The sequence below is a fragment of the Gymnoscopelus microlampas genome, assembly GCF_963454915.1.
Source record: "Gymnoscopelus microlampas genome assembly, chromosome: 6".
NCBI lineage: Eukaryota > Metazoa > Chordata > Actinopteri > Myctophiformes > Myctophidae > Gymnoscopelus > Gymnoscopelus microlampas.
The window spans coordinates 43,161,045-43,180,771 of NC_139943.1; the positions used below are offsets into that span (position 1 = coordinate 43,161,045).

General features: G+C 39.6%; 3 protein-coding genes across 3 annotated transcripts in view; 1 reads left to right on the forward strand and 2 right to left on the reverse strand.

Moving 5' to 3' along the window:
• Positions 1-468: 468 nt before the first annotated feature.
• On the forward strand, positions 469-8,165 carry zwilch (zwilch kinetochore protein). Its single transcript, XM_084059801.1, has 18 exons — positions 469-620; positions 1,391-1,433; positions 2,629-2,721; positions 3,399-3,517; positions 3,622-3,809; positions 3,956-4,035; positions 4,349-4,504; positions 4,651-4,722; positions 5,415-5,508; positions 5,612-5,661; positions 5,758-5,860; positions 6,027-6,106; positions 6,450-6,606; positions 6,794-6,822; positions 6,949-7,085; positions 7,206-7,301; positions 7,679-7,794; positions 7,904-8,165. Exons 1-18 carry the CDS (start codon positions 574-576, stop codon positions 8,038-8,040), a joined length of 1,797 nt encoding a protein of 598 aa, XP_083915927.1. The 5' UTR covers positions 469-573; the 3' UTR covers positions 8,041-8,165.
• Positions 8,166-8,506: 341 nt separating this feature from the next.
• lctlb (lactase-like b) lies at positions 8,507-14,438 on the reverse strand (the record flags this gene model as incomplete). Its single annotated transcript, XM_084059707.1, has 14 exons — positions 8,507-8,622; positions 8,790-8,834; positions 9,594-9,657; positions 9,887-10,086; positions 10,475-10,601; positions 10,992-11,269; positions 11,376-11,537; positions 11,648-11,702; positions 11,842-11,937; positions 12,291-12,419; positions 12,909-13,018; positions 13,128-13,215; positions 13,391-13,551; positions 14,312-14,438. 14 exons carry the CDS (start codon positions 14,436-14,438, stop codon positions 8,507-8,509), a joined length of 1,758 nt encoding a protein of 585 aa, XP_083915833.1.
• Positions 14,439-17,942: 3,504 nt separating this feature from the next.
• Positions 17,943-19,727, reverse strand: part of snapc5 (small nuclear RNA activating complex, polypeptide 5) — a 2,544-nt gene continuing 759 nt past the window's right edge. Inside the window, exons 2-3 of the mRNA XM_084060205.1 lie at positions 19,151-19,231; positions 17,943-18,869 (exon numbers count right to left, since the gene is read on the reverse strand). Coding sequence (XP_083916331.1) covers positions 18,666-18,869; positions 19,151-19,231 — 285 coding nt within the window. The 3' untranslated portion in view covers positions 17,943-18,665. The remainder of the gene's footprint in view (positions 18,870-19,150; positions 19,232-19,727) is intronic.

Genomic DNA, 19,727 nt, shown 5'->3' on the forward strand with positions numbered 1-19,727 from the left:
GTACCAGGGGCCAGTTGCACCACCCCACACTAAGTTCAACCTTAACCTTAACTTCAAACTTAGCCTAGTTATAGCTTAAACACATTCAATCCGGGAAAGTATCTGTGTCATTTTAGATTACTTTGACTATTCAAAAATAGCAGATCTACAAGCTCATAGCGCGGCACCGAGTGTCGCACTATATATGAGCTTGTATATCTGCTATTTTTGAATGGTCAAAGAAATCTAAAAATGACACAGATACTTTCCCAGCTAAATGGGTTAAATGTTTTTTTTAAAAGCCATTTAAGCTATAACTAGGCTAAGTTTGAACTTAGTGTGAGGTGGTGCAACTGGCCCCTCTGTACTATTTGCAAACGAAATAGTCCTCCTGTACGTTAGGTGGCAGCAGGATGCACCTTGGTTGCAACGGGCCATGAAACTCTAAGCAGAAGAAGAGACTGACGTCACGGACTGACTGAGCGCGCCACTGTCAAAACAACAACAGCACAACTTTACTACTACTTTTAGCTCAAAGTATCACTAACGTTACATCTAACGTTCATCTCCTGTAACGGTAACTGTTACTGCACTATGTCTAGATTGATAGCCAATGCAAGGACGTTTTTCAATATTCTTCGGTGAGTTTGCACTGCTGTGAGTCTGTTTTATCACGTTTATCTGTTTTAGCCTTGGATCATATCAGTAGTGGTCGAAAAAGTACTCAAATTCTTTATACTTAAGTAAAGGTATCAATACTGCAATGTAGAAATACTCTGTTACAAGTAAAAGTCCGGAATTCAAAATGTACTTGAGTAAAAGTACAAAAGTATTTGTATAAAATGTACTTAAAGTACCAAAAGTAGAAAGTACTCATTATGCAGAATGTCCCATTTCAAAAGTTTTCAAATGTATAAAAATCTTTCGAAAATAGCAGATCTACAAGCTCACAATGTGTCACATCGCGATGCATTGTGAGCTTAGATTGTCTATTTTCAAATGGCCAAAATGTATATAGGGTTGAAGTGGTTAATATATTTGTAATAATAATCAAAATCTACAATGTAACGAGTAACTAAAGTTTTCAAATAATTGTAGTGGAATAAAAGTACAATAATTGTCTCTAAGATATAGTGGAGTAGAAGTAAGTACTGAAAATTGGAAATACTCCAGTAAAGTAAAAAATACCTCAAAATTGTACTTAAGCACAGTACTTGAGTAAATTTACTTAGCTACTTTCACCTCTGGCTATCATAGATGTATTTTATCGATTTTGACATATGCATATACGAAAGTAAAAGTCAGACACGCTAAAATACATCTCTGATAGTCTTGATCCAAGTCTAATCACGTTATACCACCAGTAGATATGATGTGATCTAACATGCAATTTGTCCTTTTTTGGTTCTAGGTCTCTACAAGATGATGAACATAAAAAATCAAGTACATATGAGGTAATAATAATGTAACATTGATGTTAACCACTCTCAACCTGGCGTCCTGTTGGGCATGTAACATTTCAAAAAGCTCAAAACATTTTAAAAAATGTCGACTATTTTCGATATTTCTTCTAATTCTTAATGCCTGCCCAGGTCTGCTACCCGGGCATAGGAGTAACCTAGCCGCAAGCAGCTCTTAGATAATATTTTTAATATCTAGCATCTAGAGTTGCAATACCAATCCTTGACAGACCATACATCCAAACAGAAGAATACCAGTCATTTCGCCCATTCCGCAGTTCGCCCAAAAAGTCGGACATTTCGCCCAGACATTTCGCCCATTTTCGCCCAGACATTTCGCCCATAGATAGTGAAGCTAGCTGGCCGTTTGTGTGCGAGAATGAGAGAGGGTTAGGGTTAGATAAAAGCTCTCTCTCTCTCTCTCTCTGTGTGTGTGTGTGTGTGTGCGTGTGTGTGTGTGTGTGTGTGTGTGTGTGTGTGTGTGTGAGAGACACGCAGTCAGTGGGGCAAACGCAGTCCCCACGAAAAAATATTTACGATTCTGTCCCTATCGGTACATAACTCGGACGGCGCGTAGTCGACTAGCAGACCATCGGCTGGTCGTTGCGGGCACTCGCGCCTGGAGGCGCTCGGGCGCAACTCCTCAGCCTCAAGGTCTGCTGAGTCGCCGCGCCTCCGTCACAACTGATTGATTATATATTTATAATGAATGTCGGGCGAAATGTCTGGGAAAAACGTCTGGGGATGGGCGAAATGTCCGCTCAAAAACACGGGCGAAATGGATTTAGGGCGAAATGTCTGGTTACCAAACAGAAAAGTCTGATCTGATTGTATTAAACTACGTTAAACTCGCCAACATTGCAGCTGTACGGAAAGCTTGTATTATCCTCTTTGTATCTGCCAAGTTTTTGTTTCATAGAAATCCACCGTATGAGCTACTTTCTGTCAATACATTCTGTGCAGGTGATTCTTTTTCTAAGTGTTCGAGTTTGGAAGCGCTTGTTGGAAATCACTCAACGGTCCTGAGTACCACCTGCTTCGAAATTGCACATAATGCAGGAGGAGGCAGGACGGTGCGTTATTAAAAACGAGCGCCTCTAAACTCTAACACAGAAAAATAATCACCTGCAGGGAATTTATTGACAAGTAGGTCAAGTAGGTGCTATAATGATGATATTTTGCATTTCAGGAAGACATTCAGATATTGAAGATCAACGGAGATTGCTCTACTGTGCTGAATCTGTATTATGGCAATAACCCAGTTTTCGTTTGTGAAAAAACGGTAAGCTCCAGTGCAGCGCCTGAACTGACGAGACCAAAGTGATAAAGCAGCGACCATGTTTGTTGGAATTTAATAATGCTAGCGATATTTGAATGACTGATTAGAGCTTCTATTTCACTTTAGAAGTTGCATTACAACAATTTGTAAAACACGTATCACATTTTGGAACTTTTTGTTTAACTCCACCAGCTGTGGCTTTCATTCCAAATCCTATTGTTGATAACAGAATCATGGGAAAAAATCTTCTCAATATAGTGCAATATTTAGACATGATCATGGGAAACATGGCCACAGGCTGACTAAATAAGCAATTTAAACCGGTAGTTTCCTCTCCGACCTAAAATATTTTGTCCCCGACCAAACCTTAAACATCCGTGCGCTCTGGAATCTACCATTAGTTTTTGGATACGATGTAGATAAAAGGGTAAACAGCGGAGCCTTTGCGGCCGTTCCACCGATTCTGGGAGACCTCAACATAGAACCTCATCTCGGAGCTGTATGGCGGAGTGAGAGGTTCTTAATGGAGCTACTCAAAGTTTTGAAATGAAAGCGTGTGCGTGACATCAGACAGACACCTGAGCAAACTGATATGTTTTGTGACGTCTTATCATGTGAATCAATTATTTTGTGATGGTTCACCTTCAATAGTTTATTTTGTTTGTTTTGTTTTGTTTAAGGTTCCAAAAATTGAAATTAAAGATGAGAACGTGGATGAGACATCATCAGATCTTGACAATGAGGTTAATACCTCCCACATGGACTTAGGAGCACAACCGCTCACCATCATGAAAGCCAGGTAACATTTCACACCCAATAGCAGATTTGTTTGCAATCTGTCTTAGTTTTAACCAATGGAAAATTAAAAGTATAATTGTTTTTGTTTTTAATGCAATTTTACAGACAACTCCTGTCATGGTACACAATATTACACAACAGTAATGTGTGTTCTGTGGACAACTCAGCCCTGCACCCTCTGTGGGTGCGCTGTGACATGTCTGACCCCGATGGAACATGCTGGCTAGGAGCGGAAACAGTTTGCAGTGGCAGTAAAGTGACTGGGGTCAAGTTATACTCTGTCACTTGCAAAGGTAAAGCTTAAAGTTTAACTCATCAATAGAATATGCTTGGCTCGCTCTATTCCCTTTTTTGCACTCTCTATAACTATGAAACTACATTATCGCATTTCATTCCTATGTTTCTTAATTAAGTTATATTCTGACTTTAATTTTGTTAGGCCCAACTGTGGGCAGAGGATCCTTCGTTACATTAGAGAAGCTAAAGCAAGAGCACAAGAAAAGGCATCATCCGAGCTTGGTATGTCATGACTCTTCCTCTCTTTGTACACTGTGAATGAGGTTACGCTGAGTTGACAAAAGAATGAGTTTCTTTTACAACACCGTTTTAAAGTCACCTACACCTACATGCATGAGTTTTAACTTGTGTAACAGGCTCACTTATTGTTAAAATGTTCAATGTAATATTTTCTAGATTGTCCTTAGTTTTATAGATTTATCTTTATTTTTCTGCCGTTGAACCTTTGCCCTTTTTTTATTCTGCTAAGTGTCCTTGAGCTTGAGAAACAAATAAAATGTATTATTTCACATCTTCACTTCTCTAATGTGTCCAGATGGTGATTAAAGGCAGTGCACAGTACAGCGTATTTGGTGCCATTGTTGTTGAAAACACCACTATTGGGTCTCAGAACAGCGTGACAGCTGATTTTAAATGGAGCCATGTAGAGAGCATCTTTGAGGTTCCACCTCTGTCCTCTACAGCAACTCTGGTAAGCAGCAATAAGCAGCGCATCTAGCCTACATGTATACTATCTCTTTGTCATCACATTACTTAATAAAGAAAGAAAGGGCGAAAACAAAATAAAAGGGCCTCTGTTCTTCATGTTTGTAATTCTTTTCATTTGTATTCTTGCAGAACATCAGGGTTGCCAGTGGAGATATGAAAAGCCCAATGTTCCCCGTGTACCGAGAGCTGGAGTTTCTTCAGGTTGTTGTTTTACAGTATAATACAGTATAATAAATGGACAAAACATACAGACATTCCCAATATAGTATTTCACAGTACATCAGTAAATGTTTATTTATACAAGACATTTATAAGTGATACAGCATATTGAAAACTAAGAACAAAATAGCAATTTCTAAAAATAATTGTGTGACTATTTAAAAATTGATCAAAAGCGCACATAATGACCGATGGTATAAAGACACGAGGACAACGTACTATCGATAGATCACACATTACTGTATGTTGAGTGGTTCTCAACCTTTTCTGGATCATGGCCCACTTGAAAAAAAGCATTCGCGGCCCACCCATCTAACCACTTAACACGTTAAGTGGTCAGATGGGTAGGCAGCGTGCATTTTCAGAGCATGTTAATATCAATCAATTTCTTGTGTTCCGGCTTGGATAAATGGAACATAGTATACATTCATTTCCTGTGTATCAATATCACAATGAAAACTCATTTTTCAAGGTTTTAAAGAAAAAATCCTATGACCTTTTTTTTTACATACATGTTTTTAATATTAATGTTATATTATAAAAATCTTAGTGTTTTGCCAATTATTTGGGGGCCCACTCACAATATCCTCAAGACCCACCAGTGGGCCCCGGCCCACATGTTGAGAATTGGTGCTCTACAGTGACTCAAAATGACTCCCCTCTATGTTGGTCAGACTCTGGCTAATGGTTTGAGAACTGGTGAGACGGAGTGGATGGAACCATTGGAAACCACATCAGCTGTAGAGCTCATCAAGGACTACCTGGAAGGTTTGACTCGCATATTGTTTCACTATCTAACCTCACCTTGGCTTACTGTTAACTGGTAGCATTAGCATAAAAGACTCAATTGTGAAAATACTCTTATACTCAGAACTCAAGGACATTGGAAAGACACTACAGGATCAGGCTGCAAAAACTGAGGTATGGCAATAATATTTGATTATTGATATTTGAATATGTGTATATATATATATATATATATATATATATTATAATTTCTTTTCTTTTTTTTTACAGGCAACAAAGCAGAGACTTGAAGCAGAGAACGTTATTTTCAGCTCTTTCATGCAACGAGGTGATCTGGATTTCGTTGAGCAGCTGTGGGTTCGGATGAGAAAGAGTGAGTCCAGATTATTGTGTGTGTGTGTGTGTGTGTGTGTGTACACACACACACACACACACACACACACACACACACACACACACACACACACACACACACACACACACACACAGAGTATTACCAGACATTGAACATCATAATCATCCATCTGTTTCTATTCCAGGCGTGACTTCGTACCAAGACATCGGGGACTGTCTGAAACTGATTATCGGAGCTTTGAGATATGGTGATGTCAAACCGTGGGTATGTGTCCCACGCTCTCTGAAGAATAACTGTTAGCGTTCATGATCAACTTCAGTTATAGCACCAGTCAGTTCTACACAGAATACAGGTTCACCAGCAGCTGTAGGATAGATTCTAATGTAATTACGAGACAGGAAACCCCAAGGCCATCAAGGGAGAATATCTAAGAAGAAAAAAAAACGTAAAACCAAATATGTTTCTCCTATTCACCACAGACTGATTACCATTAACCACACAGTGAAAATGTCTTGACTTTATCAGAGTGAATGACGTGTAGGAATTGTGAGCGATGGACCATAGTCTACCTGGTGGCTATTTCACATCAAATGTCTACTCTTTCAAGATTCACAGGGACAGCAGTAGCTCACTCAGCAAGCTAATCCTACAGTCCTACCGACAGCAGATGGAACCTGTGTCTCTGACTGGTGTCACCCCGTTCCACATGCTGCTGGAAATGGGTCTGGATAAGATGAGGAAGGACTACATTAACTATCTTATTGGTACACACTACGCACATTAAATGTGACAGAGGAGAGAGAGAGACTCTTGTCGCCACATCCACATTACCTGATACTTACCTTTTGCTTATGATTATTGATAATTATGTTTAATGGGCTTTTTGGTGCCTTATCTTTGGCCGTAGTATGTAATGTGAAAGTACACTTCTGTTTTCCTGTCTATTTCCAGGTGAAGAATTGACAACTCTAAACCACTTGGTAAGCTCAATACAATTCATTATAGAGTTGAATATATTGATATTCACTTTTAACAGACCAGTTATCGTGTGTGTGTGTGTGTGTGTGTGTGTGTGTGTGTGTGTGTGTGTGTGCTCGCTCACTCAGAGTTATTTCCTCAGCACCGAAGTTGACTTGCAGGAGCAGGTGATCAGAGTGAGGAAACTGCACCACCTGCTGGAAATAGTGGTGACCTGCAGTACCTTCCTCGGCCTGCCTTATGACCGCCTCTTCTTCCTGACACAGTACGACCAGCTTACATGTTGCTCTCAGACATCAATCCATTATGTCTAGTCCTGTCACTACAGACACTGAAATCATGTACTACTTTACTGTATAAGCTGTTTTTTTCCCCCATCTCACAGGTCATGTCTGCAGTATTATAAGACGTGTCCATATGATGAAGAGCATGAGTTTAAACTGCAGATCAAACCTGCCCTCATCAGCCATTTCTACCAGAAGTAAGGAAAATGCCCCTTTAATTGGATTTGGCCACAGACCCCCATCTGATCTGAACATATCTGCCAGGGACCCTCATACAAGATGTGTGTTGTTAAAATGTTTGAAAGATATTCCAAATTGTTTTCAAGATTTGTTTGAAAATAGCGGATCTACAAGCTCGCAACGCGTCACATCATGGCATGTTGTAAGCATGTAGTATAGGGTTAAAGTGGTTCAACTTATTTTTATGCTATATCTAATTTTGCCTCCTGTAACCCTCCCAAGGACCCAGACCCAGTTTGAGAACCACTGCCCTCGGGTGAAAACATTTTCAGAACACATGTGCAAATGCCCCCAATATATTGTGTGTGTGTGTGTGTGTGTGTGTGTGTTCCAGAGAGCACCCGGTGGTGTGGGGGGTGGAGGTTTCCAGCGGTCACGGTCCCTGCGAGGTGCGGACCTCCCTTCAGCTCAGTGATAAACCCCTGGTCGATCACATAACCTTTGAAATGGGTATAGCTCTTAAATTGATGCCCTGCATAGTTCTTTCTAAATAGTGATTATGCATGCAATGAAGGCATACTTGGAAGGCATAATTCTTCTGATTTTGTTTGCTCTTCAGACATTCCAAATGAGACAGTGAATGGGAGCTGCCTGCTGGACATTAAAAAAGAAGAAGGGGCCGTGAATGGGGACCGCGAGGAGGAGCCAGCTTATTTCAGCACTATGGTGTCCTGCAGCCTTGTCAGCTTTTCTTGAAATAAAACCAAACTCAAGTAAAAACCTGAGCGTCATGTTTTTTATTTTATTTATCTCTTTGTGTTTTGTCGATGTGGTTGCATGGCATTACAATGTTGAAAATGTTTATAAAAATAATAAATAAATGTAAAAGAGGTTTTAATAAGACACTTTATTTTCATAGATTATATTATATTCTCATCATTAAAAAGAAAACTTGGATTGAACTGCATCCGTTAATTTAGAGGTAAATCTTGTACTGTAATCTCTAAATTATCTCTAAAATTACTGGTAAAATCCTATACGTACAGTAGTAGTGATCGCCTCTGTGTGAGTCAGAGAGAAAATAAGTTAAAGGCTAATGCAATATCTGGTTGTACAGCAAACCCATCCAGCTGGAGTAATAGTAAAAGTATTTGTTCTCACGCTAAACATTAAAGAAATTTAAGTGTGGTACTGTAAACATGCACACTTCGAGAGCTGTTTTCTAGTTCCTCCTCCTCAGCAGGAACATAAGAAAGACGGCACTGAGCAAAATACACAGGGTACACACAGTGGGGACGACTATCTCAGTCACCATCTCCATGTGGCTGGTCAGGGGGTCTGAAAAGCGCACAAACAACACAGTAATGTAATGCATGACTCACTGTGTGCTCATGAAGCAGACTAGTTATGCTCAAGCACAGCACTCAAAGGGTTAATCATAGATATATTTGACCACTACTAAGTCACTTGTTTTATCAGATTAATGATCATGAGGAATTTCTTACCATGTATAAGTCTTAGAATATTGGCAGCAGAACTCCGCTGTTCCTCTAATAATGAAGAGAGAGAAGATACTCAGGGTTGAACCAAGGCATATTAACCCTTTGAGAACTGCATGCATGCATTGCACAGAAGTTCCACAGATGGTACTGTATTTTTAATGCGTGTATATTCTGATAGACGTGATGGCAAAGCTGCTGCAGGGGTGAAAAGCACAGCCTGAAGGTGGCAAACTGATTTTAAGGCACACTATCAAGTTGTTGGGTCAGGAAAAAAAGCTGCAGCACAATGTAATGTACATAAGAGGTATAAAAAGACACAACATTGTGTTAAGTTCAGATACCAACGCTTCACCCAGTATCTTAAAGCCACACAATAATTTACAGTAGCAGAAAAAAAGGCAAGGCAAAAAATCTTCCATACCCAAGATAGGTCAATGAAAGACATGCAGCCCTTAAGTTCCTAAACTTCATCATGCACAGGCCAAACCTTTGGCATTTCTGCATGTTCCTTGGACTTTCTTCTAGCTGGAGGGGCAAACAAAGAAATATCCTGTTAGAGATTTTGGTAACCTTTTTAGTTTTTCTTTTTTCAGCCTCGCCTAATAGCACAATTTGTCCATTGTGTTCTAAGAAGGGACATGAACACCTATTACTGATAATTGTATTCCTATGATTTGATTCAATTATTTAATCAATTTCTCAATACGTTGTGACTATTTTGAGTCAGAATCTTTATTTGTTTACCCCAGCTAGTTACCTCCTTTTCCTGCTGAAGAGCAAGGATAAGGATGAGATAGTTGCACTGACCTGCAGCTAGGAGCTGGTTGCTGGAGGAGCATGCCTCAGTGGCCTTCCTCCTCCAGTTCTCCACCTGGGAGGAGTTAAAAGCAGTTTACACTTATTTAAAAGTTTAATCAGACGGAGTTACTCATCATTGCTTCTGTTTTATAGGAAGGTCCTAATATTCAGAAAATACATTGTGTGTGAGTGTAGATAGAAAGTAATAATACATAGGATTTATATAGCGCTTTTCTAGGTACCCAAAGTGGACAAAGTAAAGAGAGAGCTGAGGGAATACTTTAACCATACCATCCTCTTACCTCTCTCTGATTGGGGAATCCGTTTGAGCTGATGACACGCTTGTAGTACTGAACAGAGGCCTTTGGATAGCGGGGCTTGCTCTTGTCCCTGAAATCCACATAGTACAGGCCAAACCTCTCTGAGTAGCCCTCGTCCCACTCAAACTTGTCCAGCAGGGACCATGCAGTGTAGCCTCTCACATTGACACCATCTTTGATGGCTGAGAAGAAGCAGAGTGGAGAATAGCTGTGATAATGACATTTCAATAGCCAAATAACATATCAATGCTTAAAATTATGTTTCTTTTCATGTATCATGCAATCTCAGTATAATTAGAACGCTTTGATATCTTTGCAGAAATGGCTGGGCATGCAAATTTGGTGTCGCATTAGTAATACAAAACATTGAGAAATGTTAGGGCATCCAGAGCTAACTGTTGATACATTCAGATAAATAAATAGACTAACTGGAGAGACTGATACAAAAAACTATTGAGATTTTAACCTTTGTTTTGAATATTCTTTATGAAGTATTAAAATGTTGACACTTTGTATTTGTGTCAAATTCCAGGTGTCACCACCCAGCTGTACATTATGGTGTTAACTCACCTTTCAGCATCTCATTTATGTAGTCTTTATAATACGTTATTCTCCAGTCATCACAGAGCTCTGTGCACATCATCTTCTCTGACACCCCATTCTCTGTCACGTAAATCATTGGGTTCCCATACTGAGTCTACACAGAGGAACAAATGCAACATACTGTTAAGTCATCTTATATTCTATATTCATGAAACTGGTTGGGAATGATCAGTAGGCTGCTCTAAATAGATTTTTGGGTAAAACAAAAAAACAAATCAAGGGTCAAGGACAGAAGTGTATCTATATCTTTAGATGGAGCCCACTTTCTTAATTAAAGTTTACATGGAGTGGGGTGGAATCAGATTTTCCCTGCCCTCCATCACATACTGTACATCAAGTTCCAATTTTTATCATGTGGTTTTCTTAATGCTATATATTTGCTATAATAACAACACTGACTTGCTCTTTGCAACAATAAGGAATACATAAAAGCGTATTTGCCCTTCATCACCCGATGCCATTGCCGCCCCCATACACAATCTACCTTGACAAAGTTGAGCAGGCGTCTGAATCCCCAGGGCACAGCGTACAGCCACTCAGAGCCTGGGTCTGGCCAACGTGGGTCCACCAACTCTGCCAGGTCACGGTCTGTGAAGTAACTGCTACCGCTGCGACCTGAAGGGTAGTTCTTCTGGGTGATGTAACGGGTGGTAAAATGACCAACGCCGAGGAAATCACAGGTCCCTTTGATGTAGCCCTTTTCTTGTGAAGAGAATGTGGGCAGACGAGAAGTCCCCAGGCCCTGCTGAGCACTCTTTCTTCCTGGACACAGCAAAGGAAAACACATAGTTAATGATAGGCTCTTGATATAACTAATGCCACTGTTCAATGATGTAATCTCTGACGGGCTAAATGCAATGTATCTTGCCAATAAAGTCTTTCATGACTTGAGGGTAGTCTCCATGAAAGATGGGTGTGGCAAACCAGCCCAGGTAGAACTGGACGTATCTCTCAGCTGCCTCAATGTCTTTCTGGTTGCTGAGATCCACTGGCTCTCCCCAGTCCCCGGACAGAGAGATACCGACCAGACCTGCAAAGACGCAGGCAGCAGCTCTTTAAAGTACCCATATATTGTACTGCTGATAGGAAAATACAGCGCCAAAGAATGCAAACTCTCTGAATGCAGTTGTCTTGGTTTACCTTTTTGTTTGCCCCTCCACTGTGTATCGTATGTATGCCAAACTTTAGCATGTGCCTTTTCAGAAAATAAATCAAATAAAAAACTTTTTTCAATAATATTTCAATTTAATATGAGTTATTATGTCTTTATTGTATTATTAGCTGAAATAATTAAAGTTTTTTTTAAGGAATAGAAACCATTTCAAGTGTCCTACCTTAATAATGTGATGAGCTGCCCTGTAGGCCCCAGTTCCTCTCAGCTTCAATCCAGGAGCATGCTCTCCAGTCTCATAGCCTTCAACAGCTACTGACTGAAGCGGAATGGAATGTCATTGCATTACAACATTAAAATACTTGCAATTATATATAACCATAATACAGTATATGTATTTATATAACTGCATACTATCTATATACATATATAATGTGGTTGTGTGTGTGTGTGTGTGTGTGTGTGTGTGTGTGTGTGTGTGTGTGTGTGTGTGTGTGTGTGTGTGTGTGTGTGTGTGTGTGTGTGTGTGTGTGTGTGTGTGTGTGTGTGTGTGCGTGCGTGTGCGCGCGCGCGTGCACATGCGGGTGTGAGTGTGTGTGTGTGTGTGTGTGTGGGAGCATGGAAAAACTGTCTGTCCTATAGTTACAGAATGATAATGTGAAGTGCACATACCCACGGGTTGTTGAAGGTAACCCAGTATTTCACTCTGTTGCCAAATCTTTCAAAGCATAGGTTAGCAAAGTCATTGAAATGATTGACCATGCTGATATTCTGCCATCCACCGTATTTCTCTTGCAAGAACTAGAAAAAGCATTAGGAGGAAGATACGTCAGTCAACAACAAATTAATTATCATGCAATACCATAGTATATAATTCAAATAGGCTGGGGTTATAGGGTTATTCTTTACAGCAAAAACATAGGCCCTACAGTATTTTACATGCATGGAAAATGCCGTATAGGCCCATTGATGTTAGAGCGACTGCCTAGGAAATGAAAAGTTCCTAGATCGGCTCTTTGTGTTGAAGTGTCTTGACACTGAACCCCAAACTGCTCCTGATGAGCAGGTTGGTGCCTTGTATGGTTTCTTCCACCATCGGTGTGTGAATGTTAGTGTGAGTGGGTGAATGTAATGCACATTATAAAGTGCCTTGGATAAAGGTGCTATATGAATGTGTGCACCATTTACCATTTTTTATAACATTTTCCTTTACTGTATGTAGAAGTGTCCATACATTTGTCAAATTTAGAAAACATTTTAATATATTTTTACTGTATGGGATATGCCCACCTGTGGAAGATCCCAGTGGTACAGGGTGATAATGGGAGTGATTTTATTCTCCAGCAGATTGTCAATCAGCTCATCATAGTACCTAATTCCCTTTTCATTCACATGGTCAGCTGAAAAAGAAGTCACAATGTAGAGTACACTTAAAACATTAAGCTATAGATAAAGAACTGTAAGTGACAGTGTATTCTATAAAGACTTGGTCAGTCATCGGCCACTCACACTTGATTCCAGTGGGAATAAGCCTGGGCCAGGAAATGGAGAAACGATAGTGGTTCAGCTTCAGCTCCCTTATCAAAGCCACGTCATCCTATACAGCAGATAGACACACAGAAGAGTGGTTTACAGAAGCTTTACTTTACTTAATTTTAATCCCCACCCTATCATCTCTATCTCACACATATATATGCAGCCTAACGCAGGCAGGGTATAAAAAAGTGGATGTCCAGTGTTTACATAGTTGGTTTGTGTATTAATCATTGCACCTTGAGTTTGTAGTAACCCTCACAAGAAGAGTCTCCAGTGTCATTCCGTTGGATTTTGCCTTTCTTGTGTGAAAAGACGTCCCAGATGCTCAGTCCTTTTCCATCTTTGTCCCAGGCTCCTTCTGTTTGATAGGCTGAACTGCCGGCACCCCACGAAAATCCTAACAACATCAGCAGCAAATGTTAGCAGCAGCAGCAACAGAGATATAAGACTTAGACAGTGGTTCCCAACACCGATCCTCAGAGGTTTTCTATTTACCAGGAAGGACATTTCAAAGGTCAAGTACATTTTGCACATATCTGGGATTTGTCTTCTGCATTTAACCCAATCCTAAGTATTCGGACCAGTGGGCAGCTTCTGAGCTGTGCCTGGGGAGCAGTTAAGTGTTCAATCACAGGCGGTCATTTTACCTCCTGAACCACTGGTGTGTGCTGCCTCAGTACTGCCTCAGTTGCATGAATTAAGATGGTTACTGTGACATGTAAAATTGTCCTCGAGGAGGGAATTAAAATTACCGTATCAGCACTACGTTCTGTTGGACTGGAAGAAACCTGAATACAAATTGTGAAAAATGCACATGATTTATGTAAATCTTAACATATTATGAATTGGCATTATGACTTGTTTGGGACTCGAAACTTGGACTTGGACTTGACTTAGGACTTGACGGTCTTGACTTGGGACTTGAGACTCTACTTGGACTTGCAAAACAGGGACTTTGTCCCACCTCTGCGAACAAACTATATAGCTAGGGCTTAAGTGGTTAACTACCTAATAGGATAGAAAACCAAGTGTCACCTGAAGACCAGGTGTTGAAGCCACAGAGACATCAGCTTAAAAAATAACATACATCTAAAATATCATAATATATTGAACACAGCAAGCAGCTCACTTGCTCAGAACTTTCTGAGTGCTCATACCAGTTGGAAAAGTGCCATAATAGAAGGAGCCTCGTTCGTTCTTTGTCCAGTCGAAGTCCTCAGCCGCAGACAGACACAGCACCAACACAAGCACATGGCACACGGTGGCCGCGCAGCGGGGCAGCATGGTACTCCTGAGCTTGCAGCACAGTCACTGTGTCGTTCTCCAGTAACTCACTGACCTTTACATACAGAGGAAAACATCTCAGCATCACATCGCCCTACACCACAACTTATAATGGCCTATATAACAAGACTGGCCTAGGATAAAAAACATATCAATGATGTTTCCAAGAGTCCACATAGTCAAGGCATATGCCTGCATGTCATGCTCTACGCACAGACACACAGACAGACACACAGACAGACACACACACACACACACACACAACACACACACACACACACACACACACACACACACACACACACACACACACACACACACACACACACACACACACACACACACACACACACACACACACACACACACACACACACACACACACACTCACACTCACACTCACACTCACACTCACACTCATTCACTCACTCACTCACTCACTCTCTTGCTGGAAAAAAAAGTGAAATAATTTCTAAATCTGGCTGAACCGCCATCAAACAGCCTGGAAGCATCTAGCGTAGTGGACTATACAGTGGGTCTCATGTTCATAATGCAGAGCTAAATGCTCCTATTCAGACTCAATGGACTGTGAGTTAATTTTGCTGAGGTGGACAGATCCTTTACAAAGTACGGTTTCACTTCTGTAAGCAAAGTTAATGTTGGCGAGGCCGATATGTTTATTGTATACTAGCACATAAACAATGGAGGAATAAAGTCTGATTTATACTTAGTTGTGCAACACCATTGTACTTAGATAGTACAATTAGTCTGAAATGAAGTTGTCAACATAGCCTCATCTGATCTATTCTTTATGTTCAACAAATATGAATGTAAAAGCAAATGATTTAATCTATGAATCACAAATCCATGAGTGTAATTTCAAAATTAAAATAATCTTCTACTTTCGGAAGCAAACCTAAGTATATATGTGGAATTTCAATTCAAATGTGTATAATCAGTTCTACTGATGGTTAACAAATCCTAGAATAGAGACAAAAGTGTACAATGAGTTAGATTTTAGAATAATTCTTTAGCAGAGCTCTGGTAGTTTGAGGCCATTCATCGAAAAACAATTGAAAAGGTGCAAAATAGAGGTTAATTAAAAAGTTTAAGTATATACTGTATGTATAATAATTAAAGTTGACCAACAGCACTGCCACTTGTCTTGGTAACAATCGTAGAGCCACACAATCACTTAGCAGCAAAAAGGAAAGGCAGAATTTGGCACTTCATTCATGAGATCCCTTTTCTCTCTTAACTAACATTTTGTCTGTTTTATGTCATCTCTCCTTAGACATTTTTTATTATTGAAAGGCAAACTTAGACTACATGCAAACTCTAGAAGCAGCCCTACAGTATGTGACCAAAAAAACAAGTCTTGCCACTAACAATACTGTATGCCAATCATACAATGAATACTGTTTCTTTGCAGCTATAGTGAATAAGTCATCAAGATTTGTTACCCAGTTAGCTGTGTGCCTTATGAGGTGTTGACGAGCAGGAGTCCAAAGTGTACACTGAAGTACCTGGGTGAACCTCAGGACAATGTGGAAAGCTGTATATATCAATTGGTGGAATCTCTATTGTACATCACCTACTGCACCACCCTTCCACAGAGTTGTCTCTGCTCTCCATGCGAAAGCAAATCTCATTGTGAGGCTCTCTGCATTGTTTTGGCTGTTTAGAAAATGCTGAACGGTTTGCTGGTGGAAAGTGTTTGCACTGCATTATGCATTTGCAAAATGTGGTGGCTAGGCCACGTTAGGGGAGGAATGACACAAGTATAACACAGATTTTAGTAGACCTGTGGAAAGGAGGCCGATTTCTGTCTTCTTAGTCTGCTTGCCCCATGATGCATCATTTGTTGTAAATGCTGCACAAAAATCTCAGATATTGTCATACCTCCAGAAGTATTGGCACCATTTTAACAGAATCAACAATTCTGATTTAAAAATATATACTGTATGTGTATACGTTTAAGTGGATAGGTCTGTCTGTGGGTTTTATGAATATTTATCCAATGACAAGTATTAACAAGAGCTTGTGACTAATTAATAACTACAGTGGATCCATTGGAACACAGGTTATTTCTTCCATTTTCTGAAAAGGTTTTGGACATACAAGGTTTCAACCCAACAGTGACGATTTCCCTTCATATACCTTCATATATCGTTGCTGTCGGGCAGAAACCTTGATAGTTTAGTGTAGATAGACAGGAAACGGGGAGAGAGAGATGCAGAGTGACATGCAGCAAAGGCCGTAGGGATTGGGACTCAAACCAGTTACCGCTGTCAGTATACATTGTAGCCTAGGTGCCCGGACTGCCCATATTTCAACTTAAGTAAACATTCGTAAATGAATGGCCTACTTCATCATACAAGAGCGTCGCACAGAAATAGTGAAAATACAAGATCCACAAGCTCACAACGCTATTTTCATTATTATTTTCAAAATAATAAAACATGAACAGTTTTGGACATACAAGGTTTCCACCCAACAGCAACGATATCTTACATCTGTCACCGTAGCAGGAGCCAGGGAATTGACAGAAAACAAATGACAGTTACTCAGGTAATGGGTAAGTAGTTATATCAATAAACACATTTTGCTCTCAATATATTTTAGGTGAACAACTTATTCAGATACTACAAAAGAAACATGACTTTGAGGCGCCCGCTGGCCTAGCGGTCCAGGTGCATACCACATGGAGGCTCTAAAGCCCACAGTGTGTCGCAGGTTCGAATCCCGATCCCTACTACCTTTGCTATGTGTCACTCCCTGTCTCCTGTCAATCTCTACAAGAACTATCAATAAAGGCAAAAAAAAGCCCCCCCAAAACAAACATAACATCTGCAAATATTGACTGATACCATTGTCACAATATGTGGTCAATATTTTGGGTAAGACTTTATATTAAGGTCGGGTCTATAATGTGTTATAGCCACATTTATAATGCACTTATAACGCATAATAACACTTGTTATAAATGTTTATAATTATGCATAGCTTATAACAAGGTTTATGATGTATTATAATTTATAATAATATAATGTATAAGTGCTGGTCATAATCCATTATAAACTCAGTGGAACAGCACATTATAACTATCAGGTAACACTTTACTTAAAGGTTGGGTCTATAATGCATTATAATCACATTTCTAATGCTTCACAATGCATTATAATGCTTCATCACACTCATTATAATTGTTTATAATTATGCATAACAACTTATAACAAAGACACTTTATAACAAAGTTATGGTAGTTATGTGCTGTTCCACTGAGCTTATAATGCATTATGACCAGCACTTATAATTTGTTATAAACCTTGTTATAAGTTGTCATACATTATTATAAACATTTATAACGAGTGTAAGCACATTATAATGCATTATAAATGTGATTATAATGTATTATAGAGCCAACCTTTAAGTAAACTGTTACCGTTGGATCAAGACTGGAAATGGATTTAAAAATATAGAAAAAATAAACAATCAACTGAACCCAAGGTAAAACATTTTATTTTGTGCTTATGAATATCACTAATTACATAAGGCAGATTCCCTGCTTTCGTATATATGGCCCTGCCATACATTTTCATGCTCGGAGACACATTCATGCTCAGAGACACATATCAGGCTCTTTGCTGTTCAAAATTCCTGTTTGTCAGAATCAAGAACAGGCTACAAGCACTGCATAACACTGTCTTATGGCATACCAGTGAGAGACACTACATACATAATAACAGGAAAATGGGCACATCGATTCTACCACGCGGTATGCAACAGACATGACATGCCTTGACTTCTGCAAAGGAGAAAAACACTACTACCACCTACGTACTTCATCACACTGTGACAGTTACCATCTATATGGGTGGTATTCACTTACATACCATGGAGGTCCCAGCATATTGAGGCACTCATTCTGACACTATATTAGCTGGTTTCACCAATTTGTTCTCTGGTTGACAGTGTGCTAAATGGTGAAATCAGGTGGTGTAATGAAATGAATGAATATACTGTATGAACCTAGTCCTCCATGACAGATAATGGAACACCACTGGTATATAAATTCCACTTACCATCAGCTTATCATATGGAACTGCTATCGCTTCCACCTGAATAAATTAAACCTCTTAAGTGACATACAAAATAAATCAACGAGAAAAGAATAGTCTGTTAATGTGTGGTTCTTTGTTGGTGCAAATGTCAATGAGTGCTGTCTCAATAATCCTCTTCATCTCCCTCCTCCTCATCATACCCGCCAGGCACCACGTCCAACAACTCCACATCATCCTCCTCTTCATCACCTTCATCGCCCTCATCATCATCCTCCTCCTCTTCCTCTTCCATATCGTAATCTGTGGGGGCACTCAGCAGCAGTTTGGTCTGGTTGATCTCACTTTCATTGTCCAGACTAACACGAACCTGTTATAACAATAATGAAACCAATGTTCACAAACACATCCATTCATCACCCATTGCATTAAACAATGATTTACTCTATACAATTATTGCAACTATTAGAATTTCACTCGCTCTGTTCCCTATTGAAATTGGCAAGAGAAATAAACATCTAGCATTCTGCTCAGTGCTAACACTATCACATGGCGTAGGACAGGTGGATTTTGACTTTTGACCGAACTAAAATGTCATGTTAAAAGTATTCAATGTACACTAATCTTTAATTTATTTATTTGTATTGTTACCTCAGCTTCTGGGGAAGAGGGCTGAGAGGCACCTTCATCTGCTTGAGCGTTAATGATCGATTTCAAGGCACCTTCTTCGAACTGAAACACAAGTGAAGAGCGAATATAAAGTCATATGAGGCACAGATAAGATCAGACTAATACTCAAAAACATCAACCACCTTCAGTGGTGTAAAGTACATTTACTCAAGTACTGAACTTACTACTTAAGTACAATTTTGAGGTACTTTTACTTTACTGGAGAATTTCCAATTTTCTATACTTTTACTTCTACACCACTACATCTGAGAGACAAATATTGTACTTATTGTATATTTATTTTGATTATAATTACAAAACATCATAACCTTTATTTCAACTCGGAATACAGTTGAGGAGCAGTCATTTTCAATGTAGCCAAGATGCAAAACACAATAATCAGCAGGAATATACATTTATATACATCAATATTACAAATCAGAAGACAGAAAACATACGTTACCCACTTCAGCCCTATATACATTTCGGCCATTTGACAATAGCCGATCTACAAGCTCACAATGCTTCATGATGCAACGCATTGTGAGCTTATAGATCT

Bases quoted from the DNA above. Each gene is read 5' to 3' on its own strand.
- zwilch (XM_084059801.1), top strand. From the start codon at position 574: ATGTCTAGATTGATAGCCAATGCAAGGACGTTTTTCAATATTCTTCG. The intron at 5,662-5,757 runs GTATGGCAATAA...TTTTTTTTACAG, and splicing joins ATCAGGCTGCAAAAACTGAG to GCAACAAAGCAGAGACTTGA. The intron at 6,607-6,793 runs GTACACACTACG...GTCTATTTCCAG, and splicing joins CTACATTAACTATCTTATTG to GTGAAGAATTGACAACTCTA.